Here is a 26,867-nt window from a genome sequence, read left to right on the forward strand (position 1 = left end):
GGTTCTTCGGGATCGTTATGAGACAAAAGCTTTTCAACGTACTTGAAAAAGAATTGTTGCTGCTGTTTTTTTGGCTGGTGTCCTTAGTACTTGGGCACCCCAAATGGACATGACACTTGAAATCTCACCTGGGTCTCAAATCTTATTTGAATGTGGCTGCTACACAATACCACCCAAGTTTATTAATTATTTGTTGAAGTCATGTTCACAACTACCTTTATAAACTTGATGCAGATTAGGGACGGTTATTGCTTTGCCCACCTAGCTAGTTAAATAACGCTAATCTCTGTTCTTAGCTATAGAGCTACCCATCAAAGACCATGAACCATCCTTTCAGTCATTGGCAAGACCCAAGATAATAAAATGAACTTTTAATTTTACAATAAAACCCAATTTTGAAATTATAATGAAAAATAAATAAATTACGTACAAGCCAAGTTCATTTGATAAAGAGAGTAACTAAAGTAGCTACTTAATTTTCTGAGGTCAATTTTTTTCTTTTCAGCTTACACTACCAGATCGAAAGGGAAATGCAATAATTGAAATCCCATTTCAAGTAGGTTCATTTCAGTCATCTAAAATTAGTTCCTTTCACCAATGAAGGCCATGAACACCCTCTCTGTGCCCATGAGTTTGTTCACCTTGAAATATCAGAGATTGGGGAGTAGCCAAACTGCTCCATTTCCCAGCTTAACTTGGAAGCAACTCTTTCATGACGGGGGACATATTCCTAAATAGAAAAATTATCCAAGACCAAATTTTTCTATCAGTCCCTAATCCAAACTTATTTAGCTTCTAACACTCCAAACTGAGTGTTAATTACATGATTATGATACACTCATTGGAGCGTCTGAGTCTAAAAATGAGTGTCAGTAGCATGAAAAAATATACGGAAGTTCAAATATTATGGAAGAAGCTTTCTAGTTACCTCCATTTTCTTCACTAACTCCTTGGCAGTAGGAGCAGAAACAATTATGTGACGCGCTTTTGGACTAATGAAACCTTCTTCCACAGCAGTGTCGATGAAGGACAATAAGGAGTTGTAGTACCCATCCACATTCAACAATCCCACCTGTAAAATAAGGAATCACATTATTTATCCAATGATGCCATAGTTCATTAATTACTTTATTTAACTTGAAATAAGGGGTGTTGAACATATAAACAGGCATTACTGGTTTATCATGGATGCCCAGCTGAGCCCAAGTTATTACTTCAAGAAGCTCTTCAAGTGTCCCATATCCACCTTCATACAATAAGGAAATAAAAATTGTAATTTTCACTTTTCATTGATAGAATGGAAAAAAACACAACAGAAAAAGAAGGATCACAAGTTGGTTAAAACTTAGAAGGGTCAAGGGTAGGCAGTCTTATGTCTATCTCAACTGCAGGTGGTCACCAGACACCAGTGGCTTATATGTTAGGGACCATTTGGTAAAGAGTTGATTATATTTCTTCGTTTTTCTTGTGTTAGCTAGCGAAGGGATAGACGTGGAACAGTGATATTGAAACTACAGGGTAACGAACTACCAGTGACCATAGAAACAAACCTAATCTTCACCATCATGATAATTTAGAATGAAGGGTTTGGATTGTAAATTTCCAACACCAGATATCATTTTCTTATCCATAACTAACCCACTATCAAATTTACTGATGGTAAAGCTCTGTAGAATTTTTTCTTTGCTGATGGTAAAGATTTATTCGTAAAGATATGATATGCTTTACTGAAATTAGCTTTCTATAGGATAAAGAGCGGTGTAGCATCTCAACTGTCCCAGATACATAATGAATAAGAATTTAAGTCAGATCCTCAAATTAAACACTTCGATTAAAAAAACAAACAAAAAAGTCTGCTGAGTGTGTGTGTGTGTCTATATATATATATATAGAGGATCAAGAGAGGACATTCTTACTTTTAGTATTTGGGGATTTTTACTATTTTACATTAGTATATGACCTAATTCAATGATTTCAACCGTTGATCCTTTAGATTCCTATGTAAGAATTGTGTCTACAAAAAATCAACCAAATCAATAATCATTTAATCACTCAAAAGTTTGTAAACAAATGTAATCCGTTAGATAAAATTAAAACGAACATTGTGCTAATCAAATGATTAAACGTTTTCTGATTTGACTAATTTTTTGTAGGATTCATATATATGTAGGTAACTAGAGAATGAATGGTGTGATTATTAAAATACATGTTAAAAATAAAAACATCTTCACTTTAAGAATTTAAGGACATCATCTCTTGATCCTCCCTATATATATATATATATATATATATATATATATAACCTTGCTCAGGTGAGCATATCCGCACCTAAGTAAAAATGTATGGATTTCCATATTTGACCAACTTTTCGATCATATTTTCACATCTTAACCGTTCAGTTTTTAAGTCCTAATGTATAGATTATCTCTACAAATTTTCAGCCAAATTGATGATCGTTAAGGCATTCAAAACTGCAATTTACGCGAACGAACTGAATCTGTTGAACCGGAACCGTTCGTGTTTATAATAGTAAATTGCAGTTTTGAATGCCTTAACGATCATCAATTTGGCTGAAAATTTATAGAGATGATCTATACATTAGGACCTAAAAATTGAACGGTTAAGATGTGAAAATATGAACGAAAAGTGGGTAAAAACTGGAAATCCGTACCTAAGAAAAATTGCGGACGTGTGCAGTGGAGAAGCTATATATATATATATATATATATAATTCTTAGGAAATTTATTATATGATAGGTGGGGAAAGGCTCTAGTAAGGACTTTAAAATGAGGATTCAATGAAGACTTTTAAATCAACGGTTGGATGAGGGATCTCAATTTTAGTTGAAATATTAATTCTACAGCTCACATGTCATCCAACAGTTAATTTAAAGTTCTCATGAAATTCTCATTTTAAGATTCTCATTAGAATCTCACCGTATTAATTATTAATTAGTATATAGGTATATACATAGGGTTTACACCAACCAGGTAAGGCAATGAAGGCATCAGAGTGCTTAGACATTTCTGCTTTCCGTGAGTGCATGTCTGCTACTGCTTTCACTTCTCCCACTGTTTCTCCAGTAATCTGAAAACTCACCGGATAAAATTGGTCCAAAATCAGAACAACACAAAAACAAGCACAAAAAGACAGCAAATTTGAGAGAGAGAGAGAGAGAGAGAGAGTTTTCATAGTGCCTGAGAAGCAATCATGAGTAATACAGGATGGTGGGTTCAATCCAATTCCACCAGGCAAAAAGAAAGAGAAGGGAAATATAAAAAACTTGATAAAGCAAGAAGAGAAGGACAAAAAATGTTGAAGTCCCAAGATTAGCCAGGCGGATTTGAGGATAAATTTTTCAAACAAGTTCCACATGTGAAAGCTCAAAATTTGGAGGGCCTAGAATCTTCAAAGAGACGTGTGAGAAGACAAACCCGAAATTTTTAAGATAACAAAGGTGAGGTGGAAATTCACCATTCATGAAAATCAGAAACAAAGAAAAACAAGATAATGCTCTCTGTTCAGTCACTATCATCATCTTCTGTTACGAAAGTTTATAATTACAGAAGAACAGCATACGTACCTCTCTAGGCATGAGGGTCTTGGGGATAACTCTACAAAGACAATAACATGACAAAAATCAGTTTTGAGTGAAAATTACTAAAGCCTATGGTATCAATGAAATTATAAACCAGAAGTATGAGCAAAGAGGAAGTGATCAAGATGCTCATACCCAATGACATGTCTTCCACCATCATAAACAGCTTGGGAAATCAAACCCATCAAGCCAATACTACCTCCTCCATAAACCAAATCAATATCCTTTGAAACCTATAAAAATAAACAACAATCAGATAGCATGCTATTCAGTAAAGGAAAATATTTCAAGGAAAAATCAAATTGTATTCCCATAATTTAGCAAGTGCCCACTTTTGGGTAGTCTATGAAAGTGGGAAGGAAAATGAATGGTTTCATATTGTTGATTCCAAACTTCTTATATATGTACACAAATTCAAAGTAATAGAAACAGAGAGAACTCCTATACTGGAAACAGAGCAGGATATATGAAGCAGAGGCTTGAAGTTGAACATGGTCGACAAGATAACATAGTTATGTCAAAGGAGTTCAATTTTAAATAGAACCTAAAACCCATTTCCCAAGTCCTAATTGAATCCAACTTTTAAACGGGTTTAAACTTGTATAGCTAGTTCAGGGAAAAAACCAAGTTGAAAAGCTGAAATAATAAGTAAGCAAATCATGAACATAAATAAAGAAGTTACCAATTCTTCCCCAAGCTCGATAGCTGCATCCTGGTAACTGCTCTTCTTTCCCGGACTACTCCCACAGAAGACACAAATCCTCTTGAATCTGGATTGCATCATTTGCATCTCCATCTCTTTAACTTGCTGGCAGGGAAGAGAAGTGACTAAGAATTGTCTGATATGACTGACTGGCTAGCTATCTCAGTGTGGTTTGGTTGTGTTTAGGGATATGTATGCATATTTATAAGGGTTCGAGCATAGGCGTATATTAGCACGCGCAGTTTGCATACTCGATTGTCCATACCTTTACGGACCAGAGAAGATTAATTCATCACCCGGTTGTATGCAACTCTATCGTACCCTCCAATCAGAATAAGACTTGTCTTAGTCAAGAGTTCTTCTTCTTTTTTTTTAGGGTGCCTTATTTAATTTGAATATGACTGAATACAAGTGACTTGTTTCAAGTAAACTCTAATTTGTGTTTGGCCCAAACTCTAGGTTACTTGACCTAGTTGTAATAGAGTTTAATTAGAAGAATCTAAAGATTATCTTTCCTTGTATGATTCAGACTCTATGCATTGTAATCCTCTATATAAAGAGGCCCCTATTATCAATGAGAATACACAGCGATTTTCTCTCAATTTCTAATTCCTTAAAACACGTTATCAGCACGAAGCCCTAACCCTAAAATCCTAAATTCGTAGCCTTCAAATCCCAGAAACCACCGCCGCCCACCTTGAAGCTCTCAACTCTAGGAGTCCAGAACCGGCGGCGCCACCACCAGAACCTACCGGAAAACACCAAACCGGCCACCGGAAGTGACGCAAATCTCTCTGCCCGGTTCAAAGGTTTCCTCAACGCCTCCTGCAGCCATCCTCCACCAACTGCAGAACCTTGTCCCCAGATTCTGGGAACCAGAAAATTCACCACCGGAACCGGCCTAGAAACATCCGAACCGGCCGCCTGAAGATACTGCACCACCGAACCGCCGCCTGCATCCTCATCCTTGCTTCAATCAACCCAGCCCAGCACACAAACGTTAGCTTCGGCCCAGAAGAAAGAAAAACCCTAGGCCCAGAAGCCAAGAAGCTAGCCCAGAAGCAGAAGGACCAGCCCAGGCCCAGAAGCCAAGAAGCAGCCCAGAGCCCATGAGAATGTTCCGGATTATGGTTATGTCCAAGAGACATCTTTGGGGGACGCCTTAATGTCAGAACCTATCCCTGAGAACGTAGAGATCTCTGTAAATTACACTAGTGTACATGGGACGTGGGAAAGAAGCTCCATCATCATTGATGATGTATTCGCGTATTCAGTGGCGCGTGAGATTATTGAGACCGATGACATCGAACCACGCTCTGTTGATGAATGCTAACGTAGAGCTGACTGGCCAAATGGAAAGATGCGATCCAGGCAGAACTTGATTCTCTAGCGAAAAGAAAGGTATTTGGCAAAGTTGTACCAATACTGCCCAACTCAAAACCAGTTGGTCACAAATGGGTATTCGTTAGAAAGCGTAATGAGAGAAACGAGATTGTAAGGTACAAAGCTCACCTTGTGGCGCAAGGCTTCTAACAACGCCCTGAAATCGACTACGAGGAGACATATTCTCCCGTAATGGACGTCATTACGTTCCGCTACCTTGTCAGTTTGGTAGTTTCCGAAAAACTGAACATGCAGCTTATGGATGTGGTTACTGCGTATCTATATGGGGATCTAGATACAGAGATATACATGAAGATTCCAGATGGAATTCAGCTACCCAAATCAAGTGGCTCTAAACCACAGAGCGTGTTTGCTATAAGGTTGAAACGCTCACTATATGGATTAAAACAATCTGGACGGATGTGGTATAACCGTCCAAGTGACTACTTGATTGGTAAGGGATATGTCAACAATGAACTATGTCCATGTGTGTTCATAAAAAGGACAAGTTCCGGATTTGCAATAGTAGCGGTTTATGTCGATGACATGAATATAATTGGCACCCTTAAAGAGTTAAGGGAAACCGCTGAACACTTGAAATTCGAGTTTGAGATGAAAGATCTTGGGAAAACACGGTTTTGTCTCGGTTTGGAACTTGAGCACCGTAGAGATGGTATCCTAATTCATCAATCAACTTATACCCAAAAGATGCTTAGGCGTTTCAACACTAACAAAATTAAGCTTTTAAGTACCCCAATGGTCGTCCGTAGTCTTGATCCAAAGAAGGATCCATTTCGTCCAAAAGATGATGATGAAGAAGTGCTAGAGGCAGAAGTGTCATACCTAAGTGCAATAGGCACATTATTGTACTTAGCACAATGCACAAGACCGGACATCTCATTCGCTGTGAACTTGCTAGCTAGATATAGCTCTGCGCCAACACGACGCCATTGGACTGGTGTCAAAGATATCTTTCGATACCTAAGTGGTACGATTGATATGAGCTTGTTCTATCCCTACAGAAAGAAGATGGATTCGGACTCATCAAGTGCCAGGGACACCACACATGGTGGACTGCGTTCCCTCTCCCCATCCCAAAACGATATAAGTGTTTTGGAAGGTTTTGCTGATGTTGGGTACCTCTCTGACCCACACAAAGGTCGCTCCCAAACTGGTTATGTTTTCACCATGGGAAAGACCGCAATATCTTGGAGGTCTACAAAGCAGACCTTAGTCCTCTTTGAATCATGCAGAGATTATTGCTCTTCACGAAGCAGTTCGTGAATGTATATGGCTTCGATCCATAGTTACGCATATTCGAAGAAATTGTGGTTTGAAGTCTACCACAGATGAGCCAACAAGCATTTATGAGGATAATGTTGCTTGCATTGAACAAATGAAGCAAGGCTACATCAAAGGCGACAACACCAAGCACATATCGCCTAAATTCTTCTACAATCAGCAACAACAGAAGCTCCTCAAGATCAAAGTGAACCAGGTTCGATCTGAGGACAATGTGGCAGACTTGTTTACTAAGTCATTGCCTAGATCCATGTTCGAGAAACATGTGGCAAGAATTGGCTTGCGGAAAGTATCTGAACTCCCATGATCGTAGTCATCAGGGGGAGGCGCAGACATCAGAGGGAGATGTCTACATGTTCGTCTCGAAACATGAAGGGTGTGTTGTGCTCTTTTTCCCCTTCGACCGAGGTTATTTTTGTCCCACTGGGTTTTTCTTACTCGGCAAGGTTTTTAGCGAGGCAACGAGAGAAGCACCGCGTTTGGGCAACACAAGGGGGAGTGTTCAAGTAAACCCTAATTTGTGTTTGGCTCAAACTCTAGGTTACTTGACCTAGTGGTAATAGGGTTTAATTAGAAGAATCTAGAGATTATATTTCCTTGTATGATTCAGACTCTATGCATTGTAATCCTCCATATAAAGAGGCCCCTATTATCAATGAGAATACACAGCGATTTTCTCTCAATTTTTGATTCCCTAAAACACTTCTATTATTTTTGATCAAATAAGTGTAATTATATGGTAAAAATTGGTACAAGTGACAGGAATGATATAATCAGAAACCACTAACGACCCACTCATAACATACGCCAGACCAACAAGTGGACATAATTTCTTAAGTCTAAATGGACAATAATAGATCGAACTACTACATCTCTTGTACACCGTTCTCTCAAAAAAAAAATCTCTTGTCCACCGTGAGACTAGAATGATAGTCATGTTGACCATAAAGACTCTCAATCAGAGAAACAATATGTAAGGGAATGTCAGCGTACTAACCGGGTAGTGACTTCGACCCCAAGTCACTCATATAGTCATATTAGATGTTTAACCCCAAGTAATGACCACTGTAAAATTATTAATAATGAGGAAATTTATGTAATTCTCAATCAAAACAAACATGCTTGCTTAGGGAATGAAATTTACACTCCTTAATTTACAGTCAAGGTTTTTTGGTTAAAATCCTTACAAAAATATAAAATTTAAGTTACCAAAAAAGAAAACATAAAGTGTGAATTTCACTTTCCATCTTTTTCATATGGTCATTTTACTGTACTCAATGCACTCTAGTAATTAAATAAATTACAAAAAGAGAAATTTAAATTACAAAAGAAATGAAACATGGAGTGTGGATTGCAAAATGGAGAGTGTGAATTTTCTTCTCCATTTTATTCATACGGCCACTTTACTACACTCAATTCACTACAGTAAATAAATATTTAATATTCCAATGAAAATTATTGCACTACTAAGTTCAATGTAAGGAGTTTTTATTATTGACTTGTTTTAAGCTAATTTTTCTCTAATTGACTTGTGATTAGAAACAATTATGGTGCAGGTGCATATTGAACTGTCTGTCAATGATCATGTGCAGGAATTTCACCTTTGGATGTTAACAGCCTCTCCTTCAAGTATACTAGTGCCTACCTCAATTATGTTGGAGCTCGCTGCCATGTGGTGCTTGCCCTGACGGCTCCATCGTCGTCCACTGGTGCCCCGACGATGAGAGGTTTGAGTGCAGTTTCTTTTCTTCGGACTTTGGTATATATTCTGGGCTAGTGTATCGGCCACCCTTTCTTCTTTTTTAATAATAATCTCAGAGAAAGTGAGATTTTTCGATGGGATAAGTGAGCAGCGATCATATGGCCTCTTCCTCAAAGAACTGACAAGATGGAGGGCGCAACTGCGCTTGATTGGGACTGGCAATATTAGCATGAGAAGGAAGACAATAGCTGATGTCCCTAATGGCTATGGTTATGCAACTTGATAACCCATGTACCATAGTTTGTAATAAATTACGACGTTTTTATTTAAAAAATATAAAGAAAAAAAAAATTCAGACCCAACACCTTTTTTTGGTCAAACACCTGATACATTAACTTTAACTTATGTTCAAATGTGAACTCTAAAGTGACAACAAAGTAGTTATAGGGACAAAAATAAATAGAATAATGGTAATACCATTTTTGATGGAGTTAATTGTTTTAAATTGCGTTTTTTTTTTTTTTTGAAGTGGATTATTCTTAATTTTTGTATATAAAGAGCAATCAGAGACCATAAAGTATAACTCAGTCAGATGACTATTCCTTCAAGTCAAAATCTTGTAACAGTTTATGATCTCCTTGATTGTTGCTGAAAATAACGAACATGATATGTTTTCTAGAGATGTACATCTATTGATAAATATGTAATTATCAAGGTCTACGTTTAGGTGGGCATGAGTGCATGACCCATACTGGATGTACCCTCAACCACTCTAATTGCCCAGACAAAGGTGTTGTATGCATAGGAAACACTTATATTTTACTTGCAAAAAGGAACAAGATCCATCCATTTCCTCACATTCTCATCTAGACCCATCCCTGCCCTACCAATTGTTTTTTACTTTTTTCATATATTATATCTCTGCCTATTACTGCGAAACTTTTATGAACATCTTGTTTACTCATCTGCTATGAGATATTTATATTTTATTTTCCATTGCCTGGACTATTGGAACTGCAACCCCTGCGTTAAGATAATCTTTTTAATTTTTTTTTTTTTGAGAAAAGATAATCTTTTTAAATTAAGAAATATCATATACATGAGGAAATGCAACCCTTAAAGTTAAAACTATGCTATTGATGCTCTAGTATTTGACAAATATATTGCATATAGTGTTTTCAAATATGATTTGGAATAACATTTACTTAGCTAGAATGGAAATGAAAATGAAGGAAATGATTTCAGTGTATGAGATTTTCTACGTTTACTAACACATACAGGGATGCGAATGATTCTAATATATGATATTCATGCATTTACTAACATATATAGGTATTGGAATATGTGTCGGTCCTTACTAGGAATCGATTTCTAAATAACACTTAGTTTGATAACCAAGGGGGTATGGGTTTAGGAATGATTCTCATACCGATTTTTACTTCTCTCATTCCAGTTGTTTTTTATTTATGACTTTTTCTATTTCAGTTATCTCCGATTCATGACTTTTTCCATTCCAAATAAATAATTTTTTTTTTCTTTTTCTGATCACTAGAAAGAAGACTAGAAATACTACCCGCGCTTTGCTGCGGGATTTGTTCTTGTGAACAAATTAGAAGAATGACATACAAAAGGAAAATTATTACATTTCATTCAAATAATGAAAGAGTTTTCATACATCTTAGATTTTAGCTGAAGTCTATTTTACTGGAGCTGGCGTAAAAATGCTAGCTGCACAAAAAGGCTAGCTACTCTAGTTGCAGCTTTACAAAAAGAGTATAAGAGATAGGTTAACCTATCAAAAGCAGCTGCTGGAATGTATTTAAGGAGTTAGTTGGTCTACTTATAAGTTACTAGAGTTCGTTCAAAAAAGTGATTGCTCCAGTTGTCGTTGTACAAAGTGCTCCAGTTGGTTGTTTCAGCTGCAGCTTTGTAAAATGCTGGAGTTGGTTCAAAAAAGTGACTGATCCAGTTGCAGTTGTAGTTGCAGCTGCACAAAATTGGTTAGTCTAGCAAAAGCTGTACAACATATCTATTTACATTCAGTCACTTTTCTGATGTGAGGCTGTGTCTCGGCTACTGATGATGGTATTGATGATGATGATGATGTTTGCCTGTCACTTTAAAACGAAGAAAATAGAGTTATCTCATCAAAATTGATTCTTCAAAGTGAGCTAAGCAGTAGATGAACCATAATTTTAATTAGTTCTAGATACAAAAACAAATAGTCTAAATTTGTAATTAGTATTGGAGATGCAAAATGATTATTAATGTATATTAGTTTTAATGTTTTATTGAAATTCATCATTTCATTGAAACACGCTACATAGAGTTCACAGACTATTAACATGGATTAGTTTTACTCTTTTCTTGTCTTTTGAAGGAGAGATCATGTTATGGGAAACTGCCACAACTACAAATGCAAAGCTAGGGCTAGGATTTGGAACCTTAAAACCGGAGGAACCGCACCGAACCACACCGAAAGTCTCGGTTCGGTTCGGTTCTACGACATATGTGTTTGCATTTTTCTCGGTTCGGTTCATGGCGTTGTCTACTCGGTTCGGTTCCGGTGCTTGATTTTAAAACCTCCTTGGAACCGAAATACAGATGTCAGTGTATAATTGGATAATAAGGCCGAGCTTATTTCTATAAAATAGACCCTTTCTCATGTGATCAGGCCGAGCTTAGTAACTTGTATGCGATCAGAACCTTCCATTTTATCTCATAATCTCCTATCCATTCGATCAAAACCCTAAAAAATTATCTCTTCCCTCAAATTCTCACTCACTCGGAATGTGTATTATTGAAGACTTGCTTTGACAGTTTTAGAGTTTTGAGTGTTTGATGGTGTAATGGTGAAGATGTTTCATCTTTCATGCTTTGACAGTTTGCAGGAAATTGCTTATTTCAGTTTGTAGTTGTATTGCTGGAAATTGCTTGAGTGTTGAGTGTTTGACAGTTTGAGAGTTTTGAGTGTTTGATGGTTTAATGCTTTTATCAGTTTCATCTTTCATGCTTTGACAGTTTGGGAGTTTGCAGGAAATTGCTTATTTGCTATGTTGAAGTTGATTGTTGAATATGTAGATTGTAGATAATGTTGAGTTTGAATGAGTGAATAGATTGTGCAATATTGAATCATTTGATTGTATGTATGGAAATCAGGAAAACTGGAAACTAGAAACTAGAAACTGCTAAAAAGTAGTGTTTCTATATGGAAAAACTAAGGAACCGATTTTGGAACCGATCTGAGATTGGAACCGATCTGAGATTGGAACCGAAAAATCGAGAAACCGAGCGGGGAACCGAACTGATATTGGAACCGAGAAACCGACCCGAGAATGGTCGGTTCGGTTCTATATTGGTTCTTGATAAAAAAAAAACAGCGAACCCGAACCGATAAGCACTTGTCAGTTCCGGGTCCGGGTTCAGTATTTGAAACTGCAGAACTGACCCGAGGCCAGCCCTATGCAAAGCTAACCAACAACGCATGCCAAAGTGCATGAAGGCATCGGTAATAAAACTAAAGCTGAAAACATAAGCAAGGAAAGCAAATGGAAAGAATGTTGAAAAGTCAAAAACCTAGCAATGAGTGATCTTACTGCTAGGCAGGGAAGAAGGCAGCTAAATGCAAAAAGAAAGTGAAGAAACAAAGTATAGATGATTGTATATTAAGCAACTTGCTAACCATGGATGTGCAAAATCTCAGGCATGGAACAAAACTGCACAATGCTTTAGCTGATTTGAATGAGCTAACAGACTAGAGTTCTTCCTCATATTCCTTTTTTACTAATTCAAAGTTAACATATTCTAGACTATGTTATTTCGTTCAACCTATAGTGTCCAGAGAGCCATGACGAAAACATCTAACTGTTGAGGAGGAAGCATTTCAATCATGTCCCAAATCCACCCAGCCAATGACGTCGCTTGATGGTTTCGATCTCTTAGGCCAAGCGAACTGAATAGCCAAAAGCAAGCAACAACATGGCAGTTCTTAAAAAGATGTAAATCAGTTTCAGTTTCGGACTTACAGAAAACACACACCTAATCTGGCAGGTTCACTATCTTTTTGCTCAAAGCCTCCTTCGTTGGGATGATACCTCTCAAGAGCCTCCAAACAAAGCTTCTGACCTTAGGCTAGACACGGGCCTTCCACACCTTCTTCCACAGTGGTCTCATGTCATTAGAACTAGAAGAAGTAGAAGCATGTGGTACCTGGGTAGACATTTGTCTGGCCACATGGTATCCACTATTCACCGTGTACAGACTGTGCCTGTCAAAGTGCCATACCACTCTATCCACTGGATTGCGCACACTCAATGGAATCTTACATATCATTTAGACCTCATCAGGTGAGAACAACTCCTCTAGTAAATCTGGCATCCACTCATAAGTATCTTGAACTATGAGGTCTGCAACTTTCAATTCTTCTAACCCTCCATTACTGGTGCAATTGGGTAGAATGTATAAGGTATTGGAAGCCATGCATCATTCCATACTGAAATAGCACTCCCCATCCCAACTTGATACCTAATCCCCCACTGTAACACCTCTTTGCCTTTCGTCAGGCTCTTCTAAGAGTAGGAATCCTCAGGGCTCGCAGAAGCATGCATAAAATCTGAACTAGGAAAATATTTAGCTTTGAGTGTTCTAGTTAAGGGATACCTCATGAGCCTCCATCCTTGTTTTGCCAAGAGAACATGGTTGAAAGCTATCATATTTTGGAACCCTAGTCCACCCTCCTCCTTGGGTGTGCACATCTTTTCCCAAGCCATCCAGTGTATTTTCTTACCCTTCTCAGAGTCCCCCCACCAGAAATCCACCATACATCTATGCATTTCAGAACACAAGTGCTTTGGCAATTTGAAACAACTCATGACATAAATGGGCACCAACTGCACCATTGATTTAAATAGCTCCTCTTTTCCTACTGCACTTAGGGCTTTGTCCTTCCAACTTTTCATCTTGTTTCTTGTTTTCTCCATAATGAATTGGAAGGCCTCATTTTTTGAATAGCTCACCTCTGTGGGAAGTCCCAAGTACTTATCATGCTTATCAACTCTCAAGACACCAAACACTGCAGCAAGCTCTTCTTGAAACTGTAGATCAACATTCCTAGAAAAAGACATGCGACTCTTCTGGTAGTCGATGACTGTGTTGTAGTTCAACCAAATCTTTTTTATAGTCAATTAACTGTAGTAAATTTCTATGCTTATAGCAATTATCAAAGCATGCTGAATAGTTTTATAGATTGTTAAATGCCTATAATGAGAGTTTATATGAATATAGACTAAAAGAAATAAATCAAAGCACAAGTGGAGTAAGTTTTAGTAATATTAGTAAGGGTTAGACCTCCAAATTTGATATTTGGACCTCCAACTTTTTTCAATTATTAATAGACTTTGTCAAGTTATATGAAAAGATAAATAAGGACAAAGAGAGAAAAATGAAAAATAATAATAATGTTAAAGGAAAAACACATTATCTGCCTTCGTCAAAGTGACTGACGAAGAGGGAATCAAGGAATTGCAATTACAGCTCAATTAGCATTTAGTATCATTATTGTAATTGATATTTCCATTGTAATTCTACCCCTATATAAAGGAACTATGAAATGAAATGAGTAGACAATTCTCATTTACTTTTACACGTTATCAGCACGCTCAGAGCTAATAGCCAAGAAAAAAAACCCTAGCTTCGAATTTTTTTTTCTCTCTGCCGCCAGCTCACATGTGCCCAGCGCTTGCCACGTAAACGCTAACCTCAGTCGCGTAGACGACGATCTAGCTTGAGCCATCATGCCACGCAAACGTTAACCTTCCGATTCAGAGCCGCCACATGGAATGCAAGCAAAATGCTTTTTCTTCGATCTGGAAAACGGCGGAGAGTAGAGTTAGAATGGTTGCGGCGGCGAGGATTGACGGAAATGGGGGTCGATTAGTGGGTGATCTCTCAGGTCATTGGTGCTGAAGACGAAACAGGAGAGGGGGAGAGAGAGAGAGAGAGAGAGAGAGAGAGAGGTGAAGACTTTGAGTTTTTGCCAAGCCTGGCTCCCTCCTTCAGTTTTTGCCGAGCCTCCTCCGGTTGGAAATGGAGGCCAAAGCTCTGGATAATAGTCAATTTTTCAGTTTTCTGTGATCAACAGCTTTGAATAGAGGCAGGGGCAATTTTGGAATTTTGCCTGATAGGTGGGGCCCACATGATCTGACATGGCATGCCTCGTCAGCGAGTTAACGGCTGAAATTGACGGATGATTAACGGAAGGACTTATTAGATGAGAATTGATAATGCAGGGGTGTTTTGGATGAAATTGAAAGTTGAAGGACTGAATTGATTTCAGACCTAAATTAGAGGATAGTAAACAATATTGGACTAAATTCTGCTTACTACCCTGTACTTTCAAGGGTTCATCAGTACAGTCCCTGCATTTCTAATTTAATCAGAAAAATCCTTGCACTCTCTAATTTCATCAAATCGATCCAATCTGTCACCACTCTGTCAATTTTTGGGGAAAATTTCCAAACTACCCATCTGCATTCACAACACTGACGTGTCGGCGGGCTGCCTAGCGATGGGTAGTTTGGGAATTTTTCCTGTGAGAATGTCCCACGTCATCATTTTAACAGCGAAAATTGACGGAATAGTGATGGATTGGATCGATTTGATGAAATTGGAGAGGGCAATGACTTTTCTAATTAAATTAGAAGTGTAGGGACTGAACTGATGAACCTTTGAAAGTACAAGGTAGTAAGCAGAATTTAATCCAACAATATTTAGCCCTAAATACTTGATCATAAAAGTGGGACTTTAGTAAATTTCCATGTTTATAGCAATTACCAAAGTATGCAGAATAGCATATAGATTCTTCTATGTCTATAATTGACAGCTTATATGAAATCATAGAGTAAAAAAACAAAAAAACCAAATTAAGCCATAAATGGAATGAATTTTAATCATGAACAATTACATATTCTATGAGACTTGATTTCAAATGCCTAGAGATTGTTGACTAAATAATGATACCAAATTTACATTCTTAAACACTCTATAATGGATTTACTGAAATAATTCAATTAAGTGAAGACCAAAATAGAAAGAAGAGCTAAAATCATTTTACCATCCTGAACTTTATACCTAAATCATTTGTGCCCCTAAACTTCTAATATGATCGCTTATGCCCTTGTACTCTCCAATGTGAATGATTATAGTCAATCCTTAACTAATCCATCAATTTCTTCATATAGTGTTGCCTACTCAAACTAGATTTTGGCCTTCAATCATGCAAGAAACACACCATTTACATGTCCAAAGCTAAAAACTAACCCTGAGTGGACTCTCATCATCACCAATTTATGAAGAAATTGATGAATTAGTTTATTAATTAATGGCTTTGGTTGATCATATTGGAGAGTATAACGGCATATGTGATTAAATTAGAAGTTTGGGACACAAATGAGTTTAGGTGTAAAATTCAGGGTAGTAAAATGATTATGATTTTAGGTGTAAAATTCAGGGTAGTAAAATGATTTTAGCTCTAGAAAGAATGTTGGAGATAACGTTCCAAAACAGGGTAACTCAACCAATGTGAACATGTCTATAAACTCGACCAATGTTTCAAAACAGGGTAACATGACCAATGTGAACATGAGTTTATAACTTTCTGCAAGAAATTACAAATCTCTATAGCAATATGAATGAAAGAGTACAAACTGCAAAAACACACTTTGAAATCGACTAATTTTCAGAGACAAAATAAGATTACAAACTCTTAGGTCAATTTCAAAGAAAGACTATAAATGGCAAGAACCAATCTGAAATCAACTGATTTTGAGAGACATGATAAGATCACTGAAATCTGAAAACAGAAAGGCTTTTATCATGTTTAATGAAATACAGACTCAAAACTTACCCAGTTGAAGTTAGCTTTCACATATGCTTCCCGAAGAAAGTGGAGACTTTGTGGTTTTGACTATATCCTGAGGTTGAATGGCAAGTTGTAAATTGCTAGAAAATAGGGATACTGACGGGTAGCAATCGAATGAGAAGGTCCTACAAGAATGGCAGCCTGTAATTGAGGGAAAAAAGAAAGGAAGGGCAAAAATGACTTTTCCATATGAACAGTTAACCAGACCTTCGTATATAGTAAATAAGGTGACCTATTACATGCCAAACAAAGACAGAGACTTGCACATTAGTGGATGTGTGAGTGTGTAATTACATGGCTCAACTTTTCTTGTTTCATATTAACGACGTCTCATGTTTTCTCACGCATGTGTTTATATAGCATCATCAAACCTTCATTCCACTAATTAATTTATCCAAATTAAAAGAATAATTCTTTTCTTAGTTCATTCCTGAATGATGCGTATAGATGATGATATGTTTGCGATACAAATGAAAAAAGACACATGATTTGGAGATAAGAGTTCTATGTTTTTGATGCAGTTTTGTCTCTTAAAAGTTGGGATGTAGGGTTAGGAAAGATGGTTCTAGTCTTACCAACACCCGACATTACCTTTATCACTATCTTTTTCTGAATGCAGCACTGGAGCTTCTCTCACGCACCCCTATCAAATTAACTTCCTGGATTTAAAACAGTTAAAAAAAGGAAGCAGGAAAAAGAAGAGTAAGCTAGCAAGCATAACAAAATGCAGGCTATACCATGCACTGGCCGGCCGGCTTATCGTAAAACCGCTTAAGCACGGTAGCCCTAGCCTAGTTTATTTTACTGACGAACTCTCTCTCTAACACAAACCAGTCATACGTAAAGAATCAAACAAAGCTCTTCTTCGATCTTATCGTTATACTAACTTAATTCGGCATGGATTTTACTGGTTCACGCATTTTGATTAGTGTTACTAATGAATATAGTTAACTTATCCATTTCATGATGCGTTAAACAGAAGATTAAACCTAATCGAGCTGTGTACATCGATTCTTCGATCGACACGTATCAGGTTCAAAGTGAAGCCAGTGCGTCTAGCACTGAGGAAAGGCTGCTACCTGCGAGTTAGTGCGTTTCGTGACCAAATTGGGATTTTCCTTATCTAGAAATATGATTACTCTTCTCCGCCAAGGAATGGCAAGTCTCCGGCCTTCAATTTGCTTCCACACACTTATTTTTCAAGATGAAGACTTCAAAACCGTATTGCATGTGTTCCTATCAGTGCATTTTCTGGTAAGTAAGTTACGTTATCAATAATTATTTTGTTCGATTTTGTAATTAGAGGGATCTCACATGCACGTATTGAAGTTAGGGTACGCTATTTGACATGTGGAATGAGAGTATTGGTCAATTAATTCAAAAGATCTGTCGTACGACTGATACAGTGAGAATGTAGCTTCAACTAAATTGCTACTTTGATTTATATACTCTCACGTTAGAAATTTTAACAAGAGATAAAATTGCTGGACCATAGAATTTTAAATTTAGTTAATCAAGGCTTGTGAGCAGCCGCACCAGTCCTTTATTCAAAAAAAAAAAATTGCTGGACCATAGAATTTCGAATTTAGTTCTTGAATTTTGGCTTTCAAACTAAACTCTCTAGACTATAAGCACAGAAGAATGAGCAAAAAAGAATTCAGTTTCGTATACTCATAATCTAGCAACTAATCCTCCCCCCCTTCACCTTTAATGTTGTATATGTGTGGAGCCTTTGAATTACATCTTGATTAATGAGTTGATTCACTTGATTGTTGAAATTGTAAAGAGATATGTCAAAGGGTGTATGTAAATTTTTTGTCAAAGTTTTAAATACAACATACAATCAAAGCCTATGCTTTTATGAATGCAGAATCATACGACTTTACTTCATACATACGTATATATATTTAAGCCTGCTTCTGCTCCATATCAGAAAATCGTTAAGTATTTCTCGTTACCAGAAAATCAGATACTGGATCGAAAAACAGAACTGAACCATATCTTTAAGATTTCACTTTTTGAGATTTCAGTTCATGGCGGCAGTTTGGTTTTAACAAAGTAACCTGAGTTAACTAGAGCATTAGTCTAGGGTACCAAATGAGAGACAAAATATAAAATGGTTAGTCAAATATGGTTGCTACGTACATATAACTTTCTATATGATTATATGCATCTGTTTGGTAGAAGCTTGATCGAAGATGCATGGTTTCAATCCACTTTCACTTTAACCCCTTTGCGCTTTAAGATCGGTCGAATACGGGATATGCCCTTGTTTGTTGGAATTGTTGTTAAATATTAATATGATGATTCATTATTTAAGACTAACAAACTATGATTGACTCCCACTTTGAGATATGGTGGAATTCCCACTCACTACCCATTCTAGTTATAGCTACCTAATCTCATTATCAAAAGCCTCTTACAAAAGGAAGAAGAGGTATTAGATATGGCCAATTTCTTGTTCCACTTGCAAAACATCAATTAACCCATGATCATGTCCTGTCCCTACTCTCAGAAACATCCTTTTCAATTCTGTGTATTGTTTTCTTTACATTGGTATACCGATATATGAGCCATCTAGCTAGCATGCAATTTTTCATGGAAGTGTTCGTCACCAAGGTAAGGATATTCAAAGAGGACATGGAACTAATTGCACCTATATTTTAGCTCCCAAATCTATGTATCACACACACACACACACACACACGTATTTAGCGAATTTTAGAGATCGCACACATTGGTAAAGTAATTCGGAGTTTACATTCAAAATTAACTGGCAATAAATAGAGTGATCCAAACCCTCATAAGCTTATAGGCAAGGTTATATTTTTCTAATGTGGGAGTTATATTTTTACACATTCTCAACACATATGAAAAATTATCATATTGTTCAAACATATAAAACACATCTGAACAACTCATGCATCTTTGGTACATGTTGGTAAGCATGAGAGATTTTTAAGAGTTTAAGTACATTTGCAACTATATATTGTCCTGCGAAACAAAAATAAAAACGAATTATTAGGTATATATGTAAATAAGCTCACTTGTTAGTGTGCAATGGCGTGTTTGTTATGATGTTATCTGGTATAACTAACATTGTAGGCATCACAAATTTAAATTTAATTGCCATCGTAAAATGGGTGGGATGAGTGGAGTGTATAGGGGGATATCACTTATCTAATTAGCAAAATAAAAATAATAATAGTATTGATATTGAGTGCCTAGAACTTCAATGCAAGTAATATTTAATATAAATATTCTCTAACTGGGCTAAAAAGATAAATGTTTTCGATCATCTTATAAATCACAGAATGCCCTACAGAGAAACTCCCCAAGAGGAAATTAAAGAGATCGAGATCCTCTCTTGATATATATTATATACATTGGCATAATTGTCAAATGAAGACCCACCATTTTAGATAAGAAAGATACATCTCCTTGCACACTGTATAATAATCAAGATTAACCAATTGATCTGTGCTTCACATTTCAATTAGAACATGGTACAACTATATGCATATTTGCAGGACCACTTTCTTTAGAAATATATAGGATCTCTTAAAGGAAGAACATTTCTATGAGAATATTGGAACTATAAAATAACAGGCCTACAATCCTTTAATTTGCACCTTTTGGACCAAGTTTTCAGTTGCAGACCACCTTTATTCATGTTTGATTATGAACATACATAATCAACAGCATTCCAAAACTAAGCTGAATTTTCTGAAAGGGATATTCCTTTTAGAGACAAACCGCCTACAATACTAGTTTCATTAATATTTTCGCACAAAGCTAGCTCTCTCTTTCATTCTTTGCACCGCCATTCAAAACCACATGTAGGAATCTCTTGTTGCTTTCTTGACTATGCGTGTTTTTCTAGCTAAGAGGCCATCATTTTTGTGGGTGCAAATGATCACAAGTGTTCATCCAGTTACTTGCAATTCAAACTATCCATCTACTCCCAATCTTTTTCAGAATTGACCCTTTTTGTTTTTCCTTCTTACTTAATTTATGAAGTATTTTTCTATGCACAGCATTCTAACTGATTAGTTTTTCTTTGACCAACGAAAAAACTGAATTTGATCGGCATTATTACATAATTAGAGTGCTGTAAGAGGTCAAAACAATACCAGAGGATCGAGGTTGGTGTTGCCGATTACAAACAGGCCGAAGGCCAACCTGATCGCCAAATCGAACCAACACGGTCGGTGTGTATTGGGAGGTGAGCAATATTTTGTGCCAAAAACACCACCCATACTTAAACTATAGACATAACAGCATTGGTAACAGAATTTATGTAAAATAGTTATAACATTCTAGTGAGGAAAAAAAAATAACGAACAGAATGAATGGATTGTACCTCCCTACGTGTACAAGTTCTTCATTCCTCTATGATGTCTTCGGTTGCCATATAAGTATAAATTTGACGTCGGTGGATGGATAATGTGTGGATTCTTGCACCTATCCAAGACAAAGCAAAAGAGAATCAATGGGGAATATTCTCTTGGGCGGTTGAGCCGACTGAATCTACCCCTCAATTATCAGTTCAGAGAGGTTCATTAGCTATGTGATACAAATTCTTTGGAAAATAATTCAGATCTTTAATTTTGTATACATACGTTCCAGGTTTTCAAATATTTAGTTCAAACAAATTCCCTTTATCTCATTCCTCACTTATTGTTTAGGCTTAACATTCGAGAGCTTAATAGAAACTCATTCCTAATAAGTCTACTCCATAAAATGATTAGTCTAATATATATTTAGGATTAAATAATTGTTACTCCTCAAACTTTTACCTGAAAAACAGTTTAGTCCCTCGCCTTTCAAATTAAACTGGAATGAGTAGCTTAACATTAATTTCATGCGGTCCAAAACTCATTCCTAGTAGCTTAACATTGTAGAGCTAAATCTTTCAACTCATGCGCTTCAACAATTCTCAATTTTAAAATAATTGATCTTATAATTTTAATACAAACACATAGCAAGCTCCAATTTTCAAATATAGCTTTGAACATTGTCATGTGAATATATATATATATATATATATATATATATATATATATAGATCCTATCCAGAGCGAGGCCTCGCTCTGAAATTAAAGTGCGAGGTTGGAGTTTAGGGTCACTTTTCGATCGCATATCTACATCTCGACCGTTCAGTTTTTAGGTACTAATGTATAGATCATCTCTGTAAAATTTCAGCTAAATTGATAGTTGTTAAGGCATTGATAATTGCCTTAAAGCTAGTACGGTTCAGGTTTGACAGATTCAGTTCGTCTATTGGTTTAAGTGAGTTAGATACCGTAACGACTATCAATTTAACTGAAATTTTGCAGAGATGATCTATACATTAGTACCTAAAAGCTGAACGGTCGAGATGTGGATATGAGACCGAAAAGTGACCCTAAACTCCAACCTCACACTTTAATTTCAGAGCGAGGCCTCGCTCTAGATAGGATCTGTATATATATATATATATATATATATATATATATATATATATATATATATATATATAATTTCGATGACTGATTTTTTTTTTTTTTTGATAATTCGATGACTGATTTGAGTTCCTAGCACTCAAAAACAATAAAAGTAGTATTAACATGGGGACAATACTCTTTTGGACTAATCAAAAACGATTCTTCATTCTGTACTATTCACTTTTGAGCTAGGGCAATTAGGGTTTAGGGTTAAGTCCGATTAAAAGTAAAACAAAGAATCGAAGTCAACTTTTCTCCGAAAGAACACATGCAGAGTGTACGTACCAAGAATCATGGGCACGGAGGTCAAGTGTTTATCAACTTTTTTGACAATATTAAGATACTGATCGATCGATGGAACAATTATTCCAGTCGGGACCAAAAGTGATCGATCGGCCACCGACTTTGTCATGATTTGTCCCCAGCATGCAGGACTGAGACTGCAGATTATAATTAGTAGTAGTACGTACTACTGCATAACATAACATGCTTTTCTTGGCTGGTCGACATCAGAAAGAAAGCTTCAGAAGTACGTATTCGAATTATCTTCAAATGGAATTGGGAAAGAAACTGATTAGATTGGCCGGAAGAGCACAAGCTATACACGTAACAAAATTCCGGCCATACCAGTTGGCTAGTGTGCGAGTGGAAGCAGGCTCAGCAAATAAAAATGTGTTACAAGTCCTCTTTATTCATAACTAATTCGGCAAAGCAAACGTATTCATACACAGTTCTACTCGTACTTTTAACATTTTAGTGTATTTGTATACAAAAACTTATGCACAAATACAGTTTTTTTTCATTTTAGAAATGGGGTTTTGACCATTTACCTTAATTCTAGGGATTTTTTTCCCCCTTACACCACTCACTTATTTTTAAGTTCTTTCCTAATACCCAAATAAGTTTTTTTTTTAAGACTATTTTGCCCTCACTCCTTTGTCACATAGAGAGAGAAAATGGAAAAGAGAGAAGCTATGGGTGACTTCGTCGGACTCCAGTAACCGGCCGCCGGACTTCTCTGAAAACCTCACCGGAGGTCCCAAAGAGGTCATCGGAGATCTCATAGGTCACCGGAGAGGTTTATTACCCCCTAATAAACATTTATTACCCCTAATAAATGTTTATTGCCCCAAAGAGGTTTATTAGGGGGCAATAAAAGCTTATGAAACCTCGCCGGACGTCCCCAAAGAGGTCATCGGAGATCTCATAGGTCACTGGAGACATTTATTGCCCCCCAATAAAATTTTATTGGCTCCCAATAAACCTTTGGGTCGCTAGAATGAGAACTAATCTCCCTAAAATTAGACAAATAAAACTTTGATTAAAGAAAAAGATAAGGAGATTACATCAATCCAAAACTTTTTTTGGGGGCCAATATATGTTGGAAAATGTTTTATTGCCTCCTAATAAACACTTATTCCCCCCCCCCCCCCCCCAATAAATATTCTACTAGGAGACAATAAAACATTTTTTTTTCTTTTTTCTTTCCTTGCAACAAAAGTAGCACCATTTTGACTTGCAGCAAAGAAGCTCCATCCAAATTAAAAGATAAAATAAAATAAAACATACACCAACAACAAGGACAAGAATATTACAGAGGATGCAGAAAATAAGCTTGTTACTCCCATAATTTTCATTTTATATTACCAAAATTTCTCATCAAAAGGTAACTTGAGATAATCAAAGGCTTCGAGACTAAGCTCAATGTTTTCCAAGAACACTTCCTCTGCAAATTCAATTTAATGAATTTTCAAGAAAACACGAAATCAATCAAGCTCAGATAACTAAATTTTTCCGAGATAGCCGTGAAGAACCTGAGTGACAAGTTGTACGCGTTCGAACATTGCCTTGACTAGATACTCCATTTCTGATGATTCACACGGTCGCACCCATTCGAATTGCAATCCAAACAAGTCTGTGTATGAATGAAGTAGTAGTAAGAGAGCACCGCCGGAGAAAGAGTCTCAACTACGATGATGGCGTTGAGAACAAGAAAGAAGAAAAAGAAGAGAGCACTAGCGTCCCCCAATCGCAAACTCCATCATCCGTTTCCTCCGGGTCGGGCATCTTAATTGTTCAAGTCGACCCGATCCATGAGCCTACTCTCCTCCGCCGCCGCCGCCATACACTGTATTATCTCCTCCATCGGACCACCCGCCCCCACCGCCCTGTGGTGCCGGATGGCTTTCTCGACCGCATCGACTCTAGCGCCGACCTCAGTAGCCTTCTTCCTAGCGAGGCAATCAGATTCGTCCTCCGGTTCCGGAGCTGCCATGGCAGAGAGAGAGAGTGCAGATTGGAGGCATGAGAGAGAGAGAGTGGCATGATAGTAGTTATTTAATTAGGCTGAAGGCAAAATAATCATTTAACTGTTAAATTGAGTTAGTGTGAATAAAAATCTGTTGCTAGGGTAAGTGAAATGATTTTGGCTCATTTTGGTGTTTTGGATCAAGGACCCATAAAAAATCCCACTAAATAATTCCTTTTTTTTTTTTTGAAATTTCACCCCATCCCCACCCATGATGAGGCTCGAACACTAAACACACGCAAAATAAAAGCTATTGTCTTACCACTCTACTAAACACACGCAATCCCATGATAGGAGCATTTTAATGCGACGTTTTAACTGCTATTTCCCTACATTTCCTGCGTTATTTCCTTAATAAAACTTAGTTTAGGAAAGTTTCCATTCTTCGATTGGGAAAGTTCCTATTTGTAGAAAGTTTCCATTCTGTAGTTTCTATTTTTCATTTTTAGAAAGTTTCCCATTTTAGTTTAGGAAAGTTTCCGTTTTTCATTTTAGGAAAGTTTCTATTTTTCTTTAACAGTTTCTATTTTCAGTTACTTGGAATAAATGAGCTGAAATGAGCTCATAAATGGAAAGAGGAGCTAGCCAACGTTGGAGGGAGACAAGATGAGATACAAAGGGAAGCACAAATGAGCAGAAATGAAGCTTTCCTGGTCCAACCAGGAAATCCTGTTCGAAAGAGGAAACTGTGTGACGCAAGACTCCAAAGCCCATCAAGATGTGTGACCGAAATAATGAAGTGACATGATGTTGAGAAGCTTCTTGAAGACACTAGAAGATGACATGGCAAAGAGGTGACGTAAGAAGGCCCAAGAACTCTCAAGACCTTTGTGGATTTTCGGAAATGGACAAAGCCCATGGAAATTAGGGTTTTGTGATGCAAGGGAGATATTTTTGGGAGACTTAAGAGTCTTTGCCGTGCAAAGAGAGAGAGAACAACGTGAGAATCAAGAAAAATCAAGAAGAAAACGTTGGGAGAAGAAATAGGGAGAGTTTTAAGGAAAGAAGAAGTGTGGACAACAAGAAAAAGCTCAAAATGCATCTAGGTTCATCCCTAAATTCCCTAGAGGAGTTTTGGCCGAATTTAAAGTATAAAATCAGAATATATCCATAGAAATTCGGCAACTATATATTAGGGAATTATTTTGGAGCTTTATGATTGGTTGGATGACACACTAGGGCTTAGTTGGCGCTACATGATTGGTTGGAGCCGTGTGGCATGATTAAATTAATTTCTTGGGAAATAAAGGAGAAATACACGGCTTGGAGACCAAGTATGCCATCCCCTATATAATCCCTCTCCATTGTGACGTCTAGGGTTCCTCTCCATACACTACACACTTTAGAAAATTCAGAAAATTCCTCTTGTTGCCGTGAGCTCCTCTCTCCCTCTCTCCATCCTCTAAGTGCAAGCCACGGATTTCAAGCAAGGTCAAAGAAGAGAAGAAGGAGCCGTGAACCATCATCCATCACCACCCTTGAAGCTTGCTTTCGAGATTCAAGAAACTAACAACGTTAATCATCCATCCTCATCTTCCATCCACGGTGTAATTTGACCTCTACTTTGTAACCTTGTTTTGATTTTCGTTGGTTTGTGCTTAGTTGACATTCATGATTGAACAAAGTTATTATTTCTGGAATTTTTATGATTAAATGAGAATTTCGAATCCTATATTGTAATTCTTAGTTGCTTTTGTGAGAATCGTTTGATTAAATTTGCTTAATAGATATCTTTTGTATTTTGATCTTATGTGGTTCGAAATACTTAGGGTTTTTATATGAATGATGCTAGGTTTAAGAACATGAATCAACTTTTTGTTTTGTGTAAACTTGAATCAAAAGTAGTAAAGGTTTTGTGCAAAAACCGAGTTTAATTAAAGAGGATTGCAATTAGGTGGACTTTTTCATACTAAGTTGCACACTTGAGTTGATAGCCTTTCTATGTGTTTCATGTGTTAAACATGTTATGATTGTCTAGCTTTCTAGAGCTTGAATGCATGTTTGATAGGATTAGTCTTTGTGCTTTCACTTAGATTAATTAGCGTTGAAAAGTAAAATATGGGAAATCGTTTGCTTTCTAACGTTTCACATGATCAACTCCTTTCTCATGACTTAGATGAGCAATATTAGGGTTGAATCAAATTTGATTATAATTTCGGTTTTGATCTTTGTTTCTCTCATTCCATTCGTGTAGTTATGTTTTTGTGTTTTAATTGTTTTCTTTACTTAGTAAATTTTCGAAAACCTAAATCCAAAATCCCCCCTTATTTCGTAAATATGTTTATACTTTGTATTATTTTTGTAAATAATTGTCTTTGTATTTTTATTGACAGGTGTACCCTCAATCCCCGGATTAGATCGATCCCTATTTACTATGTACTAACGATGACATTTTCAGGGTTAAATTATGCGCTTGCTTTTAGCGTATCATCCCACTAAATAATTGCACGAGCTTCGTTGATACTC

The 26,867-nt window shown here is 36.8% G+C and overlaps 1 protein-coding gene across 1 annotated transcript; it reads right to left on the reverse strand.

The window, feature by feature from the left end:
- Window positions 1–401: 401 nt before the first annotated feature.
- Window positions 402–4,561, reverse strand: LOC133734544 (cytokinin riboside 5'-monophosphate phosphoribohydrolase LOG1). The gene is made up of 7 exons (XM_062162173.1): window positions 4,282–4,561; window positions 3,735–3,832; window positions 3,585–3,615; window positions 2,989–3,088; window positions 1,176–1,246; window positions 929–1,072; window positions 402–730 (listed from the first exon to the last, which is right to left on the reverse strand). Exons 1-7 carry the CDS (start codon window positions 4,393–4,395, stop codon window positions 638–640), a joined length of 651 nt encoding a protein of 216 aa, XP_062018157.1. The 5' UTR covers window positions 4,396–4,561; the 3' UTR covers window positions 402–637.
- Window positions 4,562–26,867: the final 22,306 nt, after the last annotated feature.

The sequence above is a fragment of the Rosa rugosa genome, chromosome 2 (genome assembly GCF_958449725.1).
Source record: "Rosa rugosa chromosome 2, drRosRugo1.1, whole genome shotgun sequence".
NCBI classification, from domain to species: Eukaryota; Viridiplantae; Streptophyta; class Magnoliopsida; order Rosales; family Rosaceae; genus Rosa; species Rosa rugosa.